The sequence below is a fragment of the Sebastes fasciatus genome, chromosome 3, assembly GCF_043250625.1.
Source record: "Sebastes fasciatus isolate fSebFas1 chromosome 3, fSebFas1.pri, whole genome shotgun sequence".
Lineage (NCBI taxonomy): Eukaryota > Metazoa > Chordata > Actinopteri > Perciformes > Sebastidae > Sebastes > Sebastes fasciatus.
The window spans coordinates 23626990-23640634 of record NC_133797.1 but is presented as its reverse complement, the minus strand read 5'-3'; the positions used below and the strand labels follow the sequence as shown (position 1 = coordinate 23640634).

Here is a 13645-nt window from a genome sequence, read left to right as displayed (position 1 = left end):
GCTGGTGTACCTCCATCCATAGGCTTGACTAATGATGATGTTGCGTCTGTGTGAATATGTGACCGCCATGCCAGGCTATGCAATGCTGTTAATGTGCGTCTTGTTGGTGCCTGTAACATTACCTCTGATGATGATGTATAAGGCCTGTATGATTAAATTGTGGTGCATTCAGGCAAGTGTTGTAATGGTTTAATATTTGCGTTTCAGGACCTATTAAGAATCCTATGATTGATCATGGACGGGCTATAGGCCTAGCTGATTTTCCCTGTGCCCACCCACGCTGTGATTTCTACCTGCGCCATCGATCCAAACCTTCACCAAAGTTGTTTTAGTTTCTCAAATCTCTTAGCTAACTTTCCTACATGAAAAAATTTGAATGTCAAACTTATCCTATAATCACTAATCAAATTCATGGTGGTGCGATGTCCATTTCACAAATTTGATGACACTGTCTTTGAGTGGCTCCCTCCTTCAAATTCTTTGTAACTCATTTGATAAAGGAGAGAGTGCTACTCATAACTAAATTCAGATCCCATTAAGATGTAATCAAGCCTTGAGGGAAGAAGAGAAGATGGGACAAAAGGATCCAAGAACTGTGCAGAGAACTTTTATCTGTCTATTTTTGGCCTCCCACCATTTATCACGTCCCGATTAGCTAAAGACAACTTACTTAACAATGTAAAACCCTCAAACTGAAGTACTTTTAAGAACAGCTTTGTTGCAGGCTCCGTAAAGGTCCATCTATCCATCCATTATCTGTAACCGCTTATCCTATTCATTGTCGCGGGGGGGCTGGAGCCGATCCGAGCTGACATTGGGCAAAGGCGGGGTACACGCTGGACAGGTAGCCAGACTATCACAGGGCTGACACATAGAGACAGACAACCATTCACATTCACACCTACGGGCACTGTGTAATGCCTGGCCACATGCTCCAAACAAATAGGGGGAAGCATTTTACCTTGACTACTGGGTACATACAATATACATTTACAGTCATCAGTTATAAAAGAAAATGGCAAACTACTAACTAACAGCAGGGCAAGAATACGTGAAATTGGACCAAACTGATGAAACTCGGAGACGCTAGTTTAATCCTCACATGTAGCATCGGCCTATACTGTGTTTACTGTGCCACTAACCGGGGACTGTACTGTCTGTGTAACATTGCTTTTTGATAGTTTGTTTATTGGATTAAATACAAAGTGGCAGAAACAAGAAAACATATTTTTGTTTCGTCCTCCCTGCAAAGGGGAGGTGGCGGCGCCGGGAGATAGACCTTCAGCATAGCAGTAAGCTGTAGCAATGTGGATTCAGCCAGTCTAACCTGTGTACCGGCAGCAACAGAAAGTTTGCTGATAAGGCAGGGAGTCAGGTCGGTCCCCCGGGATCAGACACTGGTTGAATGTGAGTACTAACTGAAGGGCCGTCTCCCGGAGCTGCCGCCCGCTCTTCTCACAGCGAAGTAGTCTCCTGGTGGTAGGGAAAACAAAACGAAAATATGAGTCGTTTTCTTGTTTCTGCCAATTTTGATTTAATCCTATAAACAAACTATCGAAACATGATTGACAAGCCCTCGGGGCAGCTCTACTTCTTAGTCCTCTCATGTTTGACTGAGGGCAGACTGGATGCTACAGAGACTCACTATCACCTCTCGACGTACATGTGGTATTACAAGACAGGAGGGGCTTAGCATGCTTATTTTAGTGAATATCTCTGCAACACAATGTTCGTCTTTCGGCTGCTCCCGTTAGGGGTTGCCACGATTTGTCATGGGTTTTACGCCGGATGCCCTTCCTGACGCAAACGGGGGTGGGAGGATACATGTTTTGGTGGTGGGAGAAAACCAGAGAACCCGGAGGAAACCATCTCGAACACGGGGGAGAACATGCAAACTCCACACAGAAAGTCCCTGCCCAGATCGGGGATCGAACCCAATTGCTGTGAGCAAGAAGGTCCCGGATATCCTGACTAACCACTGCACCACCGTGCCGCCCCATATCTCTGCAACACAATACATACAGTAGACGTATATGACGTAACATCAACACTATAACTTCTTCACAATCTGTTGATAATGTTGGTTCATTTTTGGAATGTTTTAAACTAAAATCGTGGCCAGATCTTACACATTGCACCTTTAAAAATGTGTGAAAATCCTGGGACGTTTCAGTCACAGCTGCAGGGGACCACAGACAGACACTTTGCTTTTTTTAATGAAACACCAAAATGCACATTATTTAGTAGGCTACACATGCCCTCTATTAACACAGTGCAAAACTGAGAAAGAGAGAGAGGTAGATGAAAGTAAAGACAGAAAGAGATGAAAGACACTGTCACAGCATAATGGCATTGAGATTTTCTGAGGTACAAAGCAACCTTATCCAATGACATAAATAGGTCAGTTTCAACACAGTGTGATGCCTTGAGTGTTGCACCACTTCACTTTTGCTGCGAGGACAAGAGTGTGATTAGCAGCTTGATGTCACAGCAGTTCATTCTATTCACCACCTCTGTCTCGCACACAACTGGAAGCAGCAGCCTGAGGGTAGATTAGATTTTTGTTTGTCTGTGTGCATGCATCTATGGATGTGTATCCTTAACATTTAAAGCTATTTGGGCACCCTGTTTCAGTCCTTTACTCAACAAGGCATTCTCCTGTTATCAAATACTAAAATTGATATACTCATGTATTCTTCCTTAGCTATTCACAGTACAGTCAATGTGATATACAAAAATGTTAAGGGTCAGCTCACCCAAATGGCAAATTGTTTGACCTTTAGTGGAATCTGGACATGCAGTTTTGGTTTAATTTGTCCTCAATGCAATAGGACTGAATGTAATTTCACAGGAACTACCTTAAAATTAAGAAATAGTCTTGTTGACAGGGTTCCAAGTATCATCCAGAGGGGCAAAAACATTGATATCCTACAGATCCCTGACCTGTTAAAGGGACTGTATGTAAGTTTTTACAAGTATAAACGCTTTTTAATTGTTTTTTATTGCTAATGAGTGAACAGGTTGTAACTTAACCTAAAATATGAGACCTTCCACGACTTTCTGGGTTTCCTCTATCAGCCTGTAAACTGCTTTTAATGTGAAGAATGTGGGCCCGTTCTTTCCGTGAAAATCCAACTACTTGCTCTCTTCAGCTCCGCTACAGGGCTAACAGTCTGCAACATTGGCTAACGTTCGGTTATAAATGGAATCCGCTAACGACAACGAACGACCGGACCCGATCACAACTCAGACTCAAACACAAACTCCACGGTAGCACAAAAAAAACAAAGTTATATCTAGTGAAGCCCGTCTTGGAATGTGACCGACGTCGGTGGGAAAACTAGGATCAACATCAGCCGGGCCTTCGATTCATGGAGGACCTTCGTTTGGTTTTGGGTATCAAAACGGACCCTGAGCTGGCGAAATTCCTATTGAACAGGTAAGCTAACATTACTGCCAAGCATGTGAAACATATAGTGATATTGTGGGTTTTAGCTGGTTAATGTTGCTAACGTTAATCAACATCATGCCTGTCAGTCACGTGTCGCCTCACTGTTTTGATCGATGCTCGCTCGCGTCTAAACAAGCGCGAGCAACATGATGCTGACTGTCGACTTAACGGCCACAGGTGTTAACAAGCAATTTCTGATTCTTACATATAGCCCCTTTAAAGTGGCAGTAGGCAGAATATTTTTGGCATCATTGGGCAAAAATTCCATAATAACCTTTCAGCATATTGTAATTCAAGTGTTCTGAGAGATAACTAGACATCTGCGCCTCCTCATGGCTCTGTTTTCAGGCATTAAAAAATCTCGGGAAACATCACAGGTCATTTCATTGAGAAAGCGTTCCCATTGGCTGCGTTCCGGTCATGTGACCGGTAGTTTGGCGTTATACCGGTATTTGCTCCAATCTCGGCTACTTCAGCTTTAAGTGCCTTAAATAGGTCTTTTGTTGCGCTTGCTGATAATTGTTCCCCTGGTTGGAAAAAAACAACTGAGCCAATCACACCTTTGTAGGTGGATGAAGAATGGGAACAGAATGGGTTATCTTCCTGCGTCAGAGCCAGAAAAAGGTCAACAAGTGTTGATAAAATTGGGGCTGTCAACTTTTTTTGTGTGTCTTGGGCATGCACAAGTGCACTTGCATGAGCGTGCAGGAGACGTGATAAACATTCCTGCCAATGGCTTCACAGGGTTGCACTGATCTAACGCAGGATGTCAAATACCGATGCTTGGGCAGTGGCCCTCGACGTCTTGGCACCCTTTAGCGTCTGTATGAGACACACCGGGCTTTCAACTAACTCCACTGTAAACCCATCTGCCTCATTATTAGACGCTGAAAGCAACGGACGTAGTATCAAGAGCCAGAAAGTCTGCTTAGGGTGGTTCAGCCAGGAACACTCTCGTCATAGATTTAACCATTTATTATAACATATAGAAATACAGTTATGCTTGGCACTGATGGCTCCACTCTCGAGATGCACCCTGGATTAGCCAAGCAGCATGCTACGCTAAAACAGGGAGCGCAATGCAGAAAACCCCCATGAGTATACAAGAGTGGGCCCAAAGCAAGACATTGGATACCATTTTAACCTTTGAGCTATGCATGTTAGGACTCTGAACTAGAAGAGGGTGGTGGGGGCAAAGCTTTGCCAGCAGCAGCGGTGTGTAGCAGCATTGGTGTAGCAGGGAGGAGGGAGACATGTTTAAATGGACCACCTTGTTGTGAGAATGGACTGTGATTGGTGTGTGACTGATCGGAAACAATGGTTCGATCAGCTGGCTGTCAGATGATAACAGCTGGGGCGTATGAATCCTGTGTCCTACATGAACTAACGCGATGCTTCATGAGGGAGGGGGTGGTGGATTGGTCAAACAAGCACAGGACTTTCAACCAGGGGGCCGGCATTCGCGTCCCGTGTGAAACCAAAAGGCGTACTTATTTTAACCCAAACCATGATCTTTTTTCTAACCTTAACCAAGTAGTTTGTTGCCTAAACCTAACCGCGACCGTTTCACAATGTTAACCACATGTTACAATGTTAAACACACGCAAACCTTCTGGGCAAAGATACTACACAAACACAGCCCTTGCTGTCATTATAGTGACACTGGGGGCTTTTGCCCAAGCGGCAAAATATGATGAGTAGGGATGAGATCACGTAGGATCTACGGGTGGCAGTAACATACCTAAAAACACAGCAATGTGTCAGCTATATGTAGGGAAGAAGAAGACCGCTAGCAAATAACCATGGATGTAAATAATGCCGTATAAAAACATTTCAAAACAAACAACTTTGCAGATGCCTTTTGTGGAAATGCATTCAGCCTATTTGTTAGGCTTCAAAGACACACACACAGAATGTGTTTAGGTGACTTTGTTTAAAAGAAAAATCTGCGGAGCACCCTTAAGTGGCATGTTTCTTCAATCTGAGTGAAAAACGTTACTGCTCCTTGCAACCATCACTCCACAGTTGACTGAAAATGACATTGGCATGATGGATATCTCATTCATTGCTGATTGGATGGGGCAAAATAACCCCCACAGCAACCAAGCAGAGAGCGGCTAAAATGAACACAGTGTCAGAGTGAATGATGAGGTGAAAATGAAATGGCAATCCATTATCCATTATCATGTGACAGATGATTTTATTAAATCCTGTGAGCACCATCAACTAAATTACATTCACCAAAATTACATGTTGGGATGGCATCAGAAAAGTCAGCGACGGTTACCTCAACATCACGGAAAATTAAACCAGAACTATCTCCATGATTAGAAACCACTTAAGGCCACGTGAGAAAATATGTTTCTTGGGTGAACCGACCTTTTAAATTCCCTCTGAGTGAAGTAAACCAGCTTGTTTTTGGCCGTATTTCAGACGACCTGGTCTCACTTTCAAAAATGTGATGAACCTTAAAAAGTTATTTCATATCTAATAGCTATATGTAAGGGATAATGTACAGCAAGCCGGTCATTGTTGTGAAATAAACCCCGATAGGTGTGCACAGCGGCTCGTTGTACATTATCCTGCTTATTACTCGGCTACTTACATAAGAAATCAATAATTCGACATGAAAACAGTCTTCCAGAGTCCAACATCAGAACTGCGCCCATAGCAACGGTCTGTTATACATAGCAACGGTCTGCTATAAAGAAATAATAGACCGTAGAACGCCGTGATTGACCAATCAGAATAGAGTATTCAGCAAAGCTGTGTAATAAGTAAGGGATAATGCACAGCGAGCCAGTCATTGTTGTGAAAGAAACCCCGACAGGGCGATGCTGAGGTCTCTCATCGCCCTGAAGGGGATTCTTTCACAACAATGACCAATTAGCTGCACATTATCCCGCTTATTACACAGCTACTTACTTAAGAAATCAATAATTTGACAAAACAGTCTGCCAGAGTCCGACATCAGAGCTGTGGACATAGCAACGGTCTGCTATAAAGAAATAACAGACCGTAGAATGCCGTGATTGACCAATCAGATTTGAGTATTCAACAAAGCCGTGTAATAACACAGAGTTATTATGTGCAAAAGCATTCACTGTACTGTGAGCTTTAGATGTTCTGCTCCATATACAGTTTCTATCTCATATTCCCTGCAGATCACCTGTATGACTGACTGCACACATGAACAACTGCTGCTCCAGTACATATCTTTTCACAGACTGCAGACATTGATGGTGACATTATCCTGTAAAGACCTGATACAGTGTGTTCCTACATTAGCAAAGCAATAAGAAAGAAAGAGAAGAACATAGATACGTCCTGCTGGGTTATTGTCTTTAGCAGATGTCAGACACGACTGTGACTAGCAGCTCAATCACTTATGATAAGACTTGCATTTTAATGGCACACTGCTTCGATCAGAGATTCTTACTTTCTAGCCCGAGGCAAAATAACCCCTGCAGGAATCACTCCATCACTTCTCCCTCCAGCTGCTTTGAAAAAGCTCAACTCATCGGTGCAAACGTCAATCCTGGATCTCCTGTGCTATCGATGATACTGATATAATACTTCACAGCGAAAGAAGGAGTGTGTAGATCAGGTCAGTTTATCCTCAAGACAAACAATGGCTTATGCAAGGGATTAACCCACACTGTCCACTGCAAACTGAATCAGGAGCTGTGTGTGTTTTTGCTGCCTGCTGACAGACGAGAAACAAAATCCTCATACTTCAGATAATCTGCAGCGTTCACAGACTGGTCATATCGGTCGTCTCATCCTCCCTCTCTCCTACCAGAGAGTAGGTTTGTGATGTTTTGATTCTGTGGTGCCCGGTGTAACAGAGAGCGTCTCTGCCCATGGTAATGATGTCTCTCTTATCAGCTGACAGACTATATATTCTGTCCCCCGAATGCCTCCTCGAAGGCAGCACATCTATTTCCACAGCCTCGATCCTTAAAGTTAATGATCCCGTGTTCTCATTCACAGAGTGTCTCCTCGTGGGCAGGAGGTCTGCTCTTTGTATGGAGTGCTGGAGCGTGTGGAGCTGGCAGGGGAACAAGGAGCTGTCACACACGCTGGGACTGGACCGACACCAGTCTGAGATACTGTGGTCGGACCCTGCTCGGCTGTCTGAACTGTCTAAGACCTTCTGCCCCAGTCCCTGGCCTCGAGCCAAGATCAACAGCCTGGGGATTGTAACGATGGATGCAGACGCCGCCACAGCAGCAGCAATATGGTGGCGCTCAGCGGCAGTCCCTCTGCTGTCTGTAATCACCGAGGCAGGAGACGCCACCGCGGCCGAGCTGGAGAATGAGGAGGAGCCGAAGAGAGCGGCGACTTTCTGGTAGTATCGCGTCCGTATCACTTTAGCCGAGCGGTACAGATCCCCTATGAAGCAGTAACAGATGGGGTTAAGGCTGGAGTTCGTGAGGCCCAGCCACTGGGCGAACGGCCGTGTCTGCAGCAGCCAAGACGGCGGCGTTTCCTCGCAGTCGATCCAAAGGTCAACCAAGTAGAGCGGCAGCCAGGACACTGCGAACAGCAGCACCAGACACACCACCATCTTGGCGATCTTCTGCCGCGTCTTGAGGCGCGAAGCGTGCAGGGCTTCGCTGCGAGGATCGAGATCGGCGAAAGCGGATTTCCTCCCTCCCCACAGCCGCCTGCCAGTTAGGAAGCCTATGGTGAGATTAAAGGTCACCGGCAGGCAGTAGAGCATCACAAACAGCAGCACATTGTATCTGTGGAAGAAAAGTGAAACAATTAAAAATGACACACTGATTTAATTAAACAATATTAATTATTATAAACTGAAATCAGTAATGTTTTTTTAATTAAAATGTGTCTATTATATTCATCTGTATACTCTCCATACTCCAGGATATTTTCATTACAATGATGACATGCTCCCATTGAAGTCATCAGGAACAGGAAGCAACTGCAATAGTGTTGAAAGGGGCTCATTGTAAAGTCATTGTCATTTACATCACAATGAGCTCCTCTCAATACCATCTCCTGTTTTCATCAACAAAATACCCGAATCAATATGACAATACAGAGTGAACACAATAGAAGTCATTCTGAGACACTTGACGAGGTAAAATCTTGCAAATGCCATTGGAAGCATTAGGAGGAGGCATATTATCTTTCTCATGCACTACTGTCAGGATATAGTGACAGTTTTAAAAAAAATAACTTTTCCATATTTTCTCAAAGTGACTGACTGCCGCTTAAAGAACCTCACAGGTTTGAATGACAAGTGGGTCCCTATATGAGAATCTAAAGGACCCTGACACACCAAACCAAATTTTAAGAACTAGTACAGGCAAACGGCAAGTGAGTGTTCAGCTTCATCTCAAGTTCCCTCAGGTTACAAAGTCTACAACACCGACCACATAGCCAACCTGCACGTAAGTTATGCGCCTGTTTGTGATGTGTCTGATTGTATCCTCAACACATCAGTTGAAAATATGTCTGGAAAAAGGTTGTAACTAACACAGTAAAGTTTAACTTTGCTTTGCCTGGTCTGTGGTCTTTTTTGGGGGGAAAAACAGAGAAGGAAGAAAATGGTTGAAATCACCGATTCAATGGTATGTCCAGCCAATCAGAGATCTCTCTCTCATTGATGGCGTCCTCCAATTCAGCATGCTCAAATGGCCATTAAGAGCGAATTACTGCCAACAGAGCTGGATTCAACAAAAGCTACCGGTGATGGGTGGCCATGAATCTTAACCATGGCCCAACAGTAGTAGTGTTTCTTTTCAATTGTCAAGCAAATTTTAAGCAAACTTTTGAAATGTTACGAAAAAAGAAAGCAAATTCCATCAACTGGTTTGGAGCGAATAAACTTGGCTACAGTGTAGTTTGGTCCGAAGTTGGCGCTGCAGGCTACGCAAGGCTGTAATCTGCCAGTAAACAGAGTAGAAGAAGAACTAGAGTTTGTGAACTGGAAACAAAACAAGTCGTGTTGGCCATCTAACCATCTACAAGAGACACATGGAGAGAGGTCTTCAGGAATTTGTTTCAATTGGGCAAGTTTTAATTGTTCTTTCATGTCAGCTAGTATTGGCCATGTTTTAAGCTGAACGGGACAAAGACAAGCATTCACACGATATGGGAACATCTGAGAATATGCCATCAATGGAAACAGCTGATCAGTCATTTGAGTTAAATGTTCACTACCTCAGAATTTATTTGGCAAAGGCGTTTCCATTATCCATTGAGCGCATCAACTCTCGACAAAGGCAAAAACCACCTCAACCGAAAGTAAAAACTTTTTTCAAGTTTTATTTTATTTTTGCCGTTTCCATACAGCTTTTCTAATGTGTTACTTCAAAATACAAATAAAAACTTCAATGGAAACGCGGCTGTCCGCTTGGTGTGTCAGGCTGCATCATGGTTGTTAAGTGGACAAAAGTTCTGAAAATCAGTTGGAGAGCAGAGGATCTGATCCTAGACTAGATCCTACTGGTCTGTTGGAGAACCTACCCCTGTTTAAGGCGATGCTGAGGCCACTTCTCCTCACAGACCAAGATGGCAAACGTCCCAAAGCTGATCGTCCTTCGCCGGTTCATCACCGCAATAGGAGCACATATAATCGAAGAGATGGTCCACACCACGGCGACGGTCGCCAAGATTCGACGGCGGGTAAACATGGAGCGAGCTCGCAGCGGTGATCGAACGCTGTAGTAGCGATTCACACTGATCACGGTAAGCGTCAACACACTGGCTGACACTGAAACCGCCTGCGTGAAGGGCACTGCCCGACAAAGGAGGTCGCCATAGACCCAGGCGGTGTAGATCTGGCTTCCCAGGGTGATTGGCATGCACACGCAAACCACAGCCAGGTCACACACCGCCAGGTTCACCAGGAGGCTGCGCGTGGCACTGACGCCAGCCAGCCGACGGCTCCGCCTGTTGGTGAGGACGCGCAGGGACATTAAGTTCCCAACAAATCCCAAAATGAAAGACAGACAGTACATGATGGTCAGAGCGATGGTGCTGGGCTCGTGGAGAGTCCAGAGCAGCATGCTCTCCAGGTTGGCCAAGTCATTGGAAAAAAAAGTGGACAAGGACGAAGGAAAGGAGGAGGAGGAGGAGGGTTGGTAGATAAAGGTGGACGTTTGTCGAGAGTCTGAGGTGGTGGAGAATAAAGGGGAGGAGATGAGGGAGGAGGGCAGCAGAGAGGGCAGAGGTTGATGGAGGGAGGCGGTGGGGGAGCTGAAGGTGGAGGGCAGCATTATAGAGCTGTGGAAGCTGTAGGTGTGGTTGAGTCTTTCCTGAGAGCCGTCGTACTGCAGCAGCGGAGAGAAGCTGGGTTGGACTGAGCTCCAGTCTGATTGCTGGTCCCGGGACAGATCCATGCTGCTCTCCCGGCGGGAACAAAACCACAGCAGAGAGGTATGAAAATCTCCCGACCGTACGGCTTACTGTACTGGTTTCCCTTGGTCCTCATTAAAATCCATTCATAGACTCATAGGAAAAGCAAAAAAAAATCCAAAAAGGCAGGAAATCCTTAACAAAAAACATAATTTGAGGTTCCAGTCATGTGGTCTGCAGGTCCTCCTGCTCTGAGTGGATAAACATCTTGAATTGTAAATCATACATCCTATGAGTCAGCTGGAGTCATGATGGCGTTCAGCACTGGTCCCAGTGCAGTCCTTATATAACATATGTACATTCATTCCTCCAGGGAGCGGCTGACTGAATCTGATAATCCCCCACCAGCTGTTAATAGACTTTCTCACCTTCAAGAAAGGCTAACATCATGCAGACCTCTCTCTCCTCTCCCTCCTCCTCCTCCTCCTCCTCCTCACACCTTCAGTCCATCACAGGGAGGCAATCAGATCTGTTTAGGGGAAAAACACCAGATTTCAGAGGCTGTTTCCACCTGCAGCTGTATTAATAGCTCTGTGTAGCAGACCAAACAACAGCAAATAACACATTTCCTGAATATAAAAACACTGAAAAGCTTTTAACATCTCCTTCTGGTGTGTTTGGATCAGAGCTTCTCCCACTTAGCTGGTAGAAATATTCAGTAAGGAAGTGAGGAAGGAAATTACTTGATTTATTGTAATTTTATGAATGGTGAAGAAAATGTTTTATACGTACAACAATATCAAATTATTGCTATTTAAAAAAGGGGGGCATAAGTCAAATGTTGCAATACAGAAACTTAATAATTTCCACCCCAGGCTCATCCTGCAAAAGACCTATTTGAATCCTAAATGGGTAAAAGGCATAGAGGAGTAGCTGTTCATTAAAATAATGATCTTACCCTCAGAAGAAAGCAAATCCAGCCAAATTCCAGTCACTGTTTACTGACAGTGTGTGGATCCTCGTTGATGCTGAAAGCCTGAAGATGTTGAAAATGCAGCCAGGTGTTGACTGACTGAAGGTCTGCACCACAAAAAAACCCAGAAACAATGGCAAAGTTGCTCCTGGATTGCTTACAGCACGAAATCACGCTTTAAATAATCCGTATACAGAGAGATTGGTTGTTGGTGGAGCTCTTTGTGTCTCCGACAGCTTTTCTTTGACACTACGGGCTCCTCAGATGTCTGTGCTCCTGCCGGCAAGAGCTGCGAGTCCATCCGCTACTGCAGGACTGAATATGAGAGGAGAGTAAAGTGAGGGAGGGAGCAGCTGCTGTACACACACACACACACACACACACACACCGCCACACACTCAACGGTGCAGCACCTATGCCATTTCTTAAAATCTGTAATCAATCATAAAGTGTCTGTCACTTCACTCTGCAGGCTTTACTTCATATTTTCTGAAAGGTTGACGGCTGCCTCCTTTCTTGACACTCAAGAGAATCAGGACAACTGGATTCCCTTTGATTGATTGTGACAGCCAAATAGCTTATTGATTGTAGCTTATGTTCCTGTCGTCGTTTTCACAACAACAATGATTTCTGACAAGATCAATCATCAAATAGCCTCATCATTTATTATATTATAGTATTTAGCCGCTTTTTTTTTTTCAATCTGGTAGCCTAACAGTAAACACATTCCTCTTAAAATAAATGATGAAATGCTAAAGGGCAGAAACAGGAACATTGCAGGAAAGACAAACAGAAATGTGTTGAAATGTATGCTTCGTATGTTATGTAGCCTATTACGGAAGCGTATTGCTGCCACGCCAGAAAACAGATCAGTATCATGACATAGGCTTGTTGTAACAATATACTACTGAATGTTTCATTTTATAACTTTTTGTTACAACATAAAGCGTTTCATGTTATAACTAGGGCTGTCAAAGTTAACGCGATAATAACGCATTAACGCAAATTCGTTTTAACGCCACTAATTTCTTTAACGTATTCACGCAACTTGCGATTTTTAGGTTGCTGCGGGCTCAGTTTCCAGGCTAGAGTGAAGATACTGGAATCTTAACTAGAAAATCTAATGAATCCATTGGTACCAACCATGTCATACTAGCTTCACAAAGGAGGCTAAATAACGCTTCAAACTTGGAAACTAGGAAAAACTGTCATGGCCATTTTCAAAGGGGTCCCTTGACCTCTGACCTCAAGATATGTGAATGAAAATGGGTTCATTGGGTACCGGCGAGTCTCCCCTTTACAGACATGCCCTCTTTATGATAATCACATGCAGTTTGGGGCAAGTCATAGTCAAGTCAGCACACTGACACACTGACAGCTGTTGTTGCCTGTTGGGCTGCAGTTTGCCGTTTTATGATTTGAGCATATTTTTTATGCTAAGTGCAGTACCTGTGAGGGTTTCTGGACATTCATTCATCCCTATGAAAGTTACTCAGTGGTGCATGTAGCAAAAAAAGCTTGGCTTCCGAATATAAAAGAAACCCAGATCTTCCGGCGTTCTTCCACAATCATTGGGCCCATAAAGCAGGCGCAGTAGCATTTCCTTTAACCCCGCCTCCCAGCCCTCGCTCCAGCCTTGGTCTCACATGAACGGAGGAAGAAGAATAACTCCGGATTCAGCTATTAGTGCATTTTACAACTTTTAGGACCTAATAATTTAAATAATGGTTATTTAAGTGTTCATACTGGGAAGTTGATTCACCTAAAAAAAAATGATCCACTGAGTTACAGACGTTTCTTTCCCAACATAAGTCTATGAGAAAAAGTATTTTTGGGCCAAATGGCGTCACGTGACGGGCACAGAAGTTGTAGTACCACTGTTTGGCCACTATGAT

The 13645-nt window shown here is 44.2% G+C and overlaps 1 protein-coding gene across 1 annotated transcript; it reads right to left on the bottom strand.

The window, feature by feature from the left end:
* Nucleotides 1–2165: 2165 nt before the first annotated feature.
* On the bottom strand, nt 2166–13263 carry LOC141764460 (uncharacterized). The gene is made up of 3 exons (XM_074629728.1): nt 11736–13263; nt 9947–11306; nt 2166–8199 (listed from the first exon to the last, which is right to left on the bottom strand). The coding sequence occupies exons 2-3, from the start codon at nt 10819–10821 to the stop codon at nt 7206–7208; spliced, it is 1869 nt and encodes a 622-aa protein (XP_074485829.1). The 5' UTR covers nt 10822–11306; nt 11736–13263; the 3' UTR covers nt 2166–7205.
* Between the last annotated feature and the right edge of the window lie 382 nt (nt 13264–13645).

What these genes read in the sequence shown, in the direction of transcription:
- LOC141764460 (XM_074629728.1), bottom strand. Translation starts at nt 10,821, where the DNA reads ATGGATCTGTCCCGGGACCAGCAATCAGACTGGAGCTCAGTCCAACCC. An exon ending in CAGCATCGCCTTAAACAGGG is followed by an intron (nt 8,200 to 9,946) that starts GTAGGTTCTCCA and finishes TTTCTTCCACAG; the next exon opens with ATACAATGTGCTGCTGTTTG.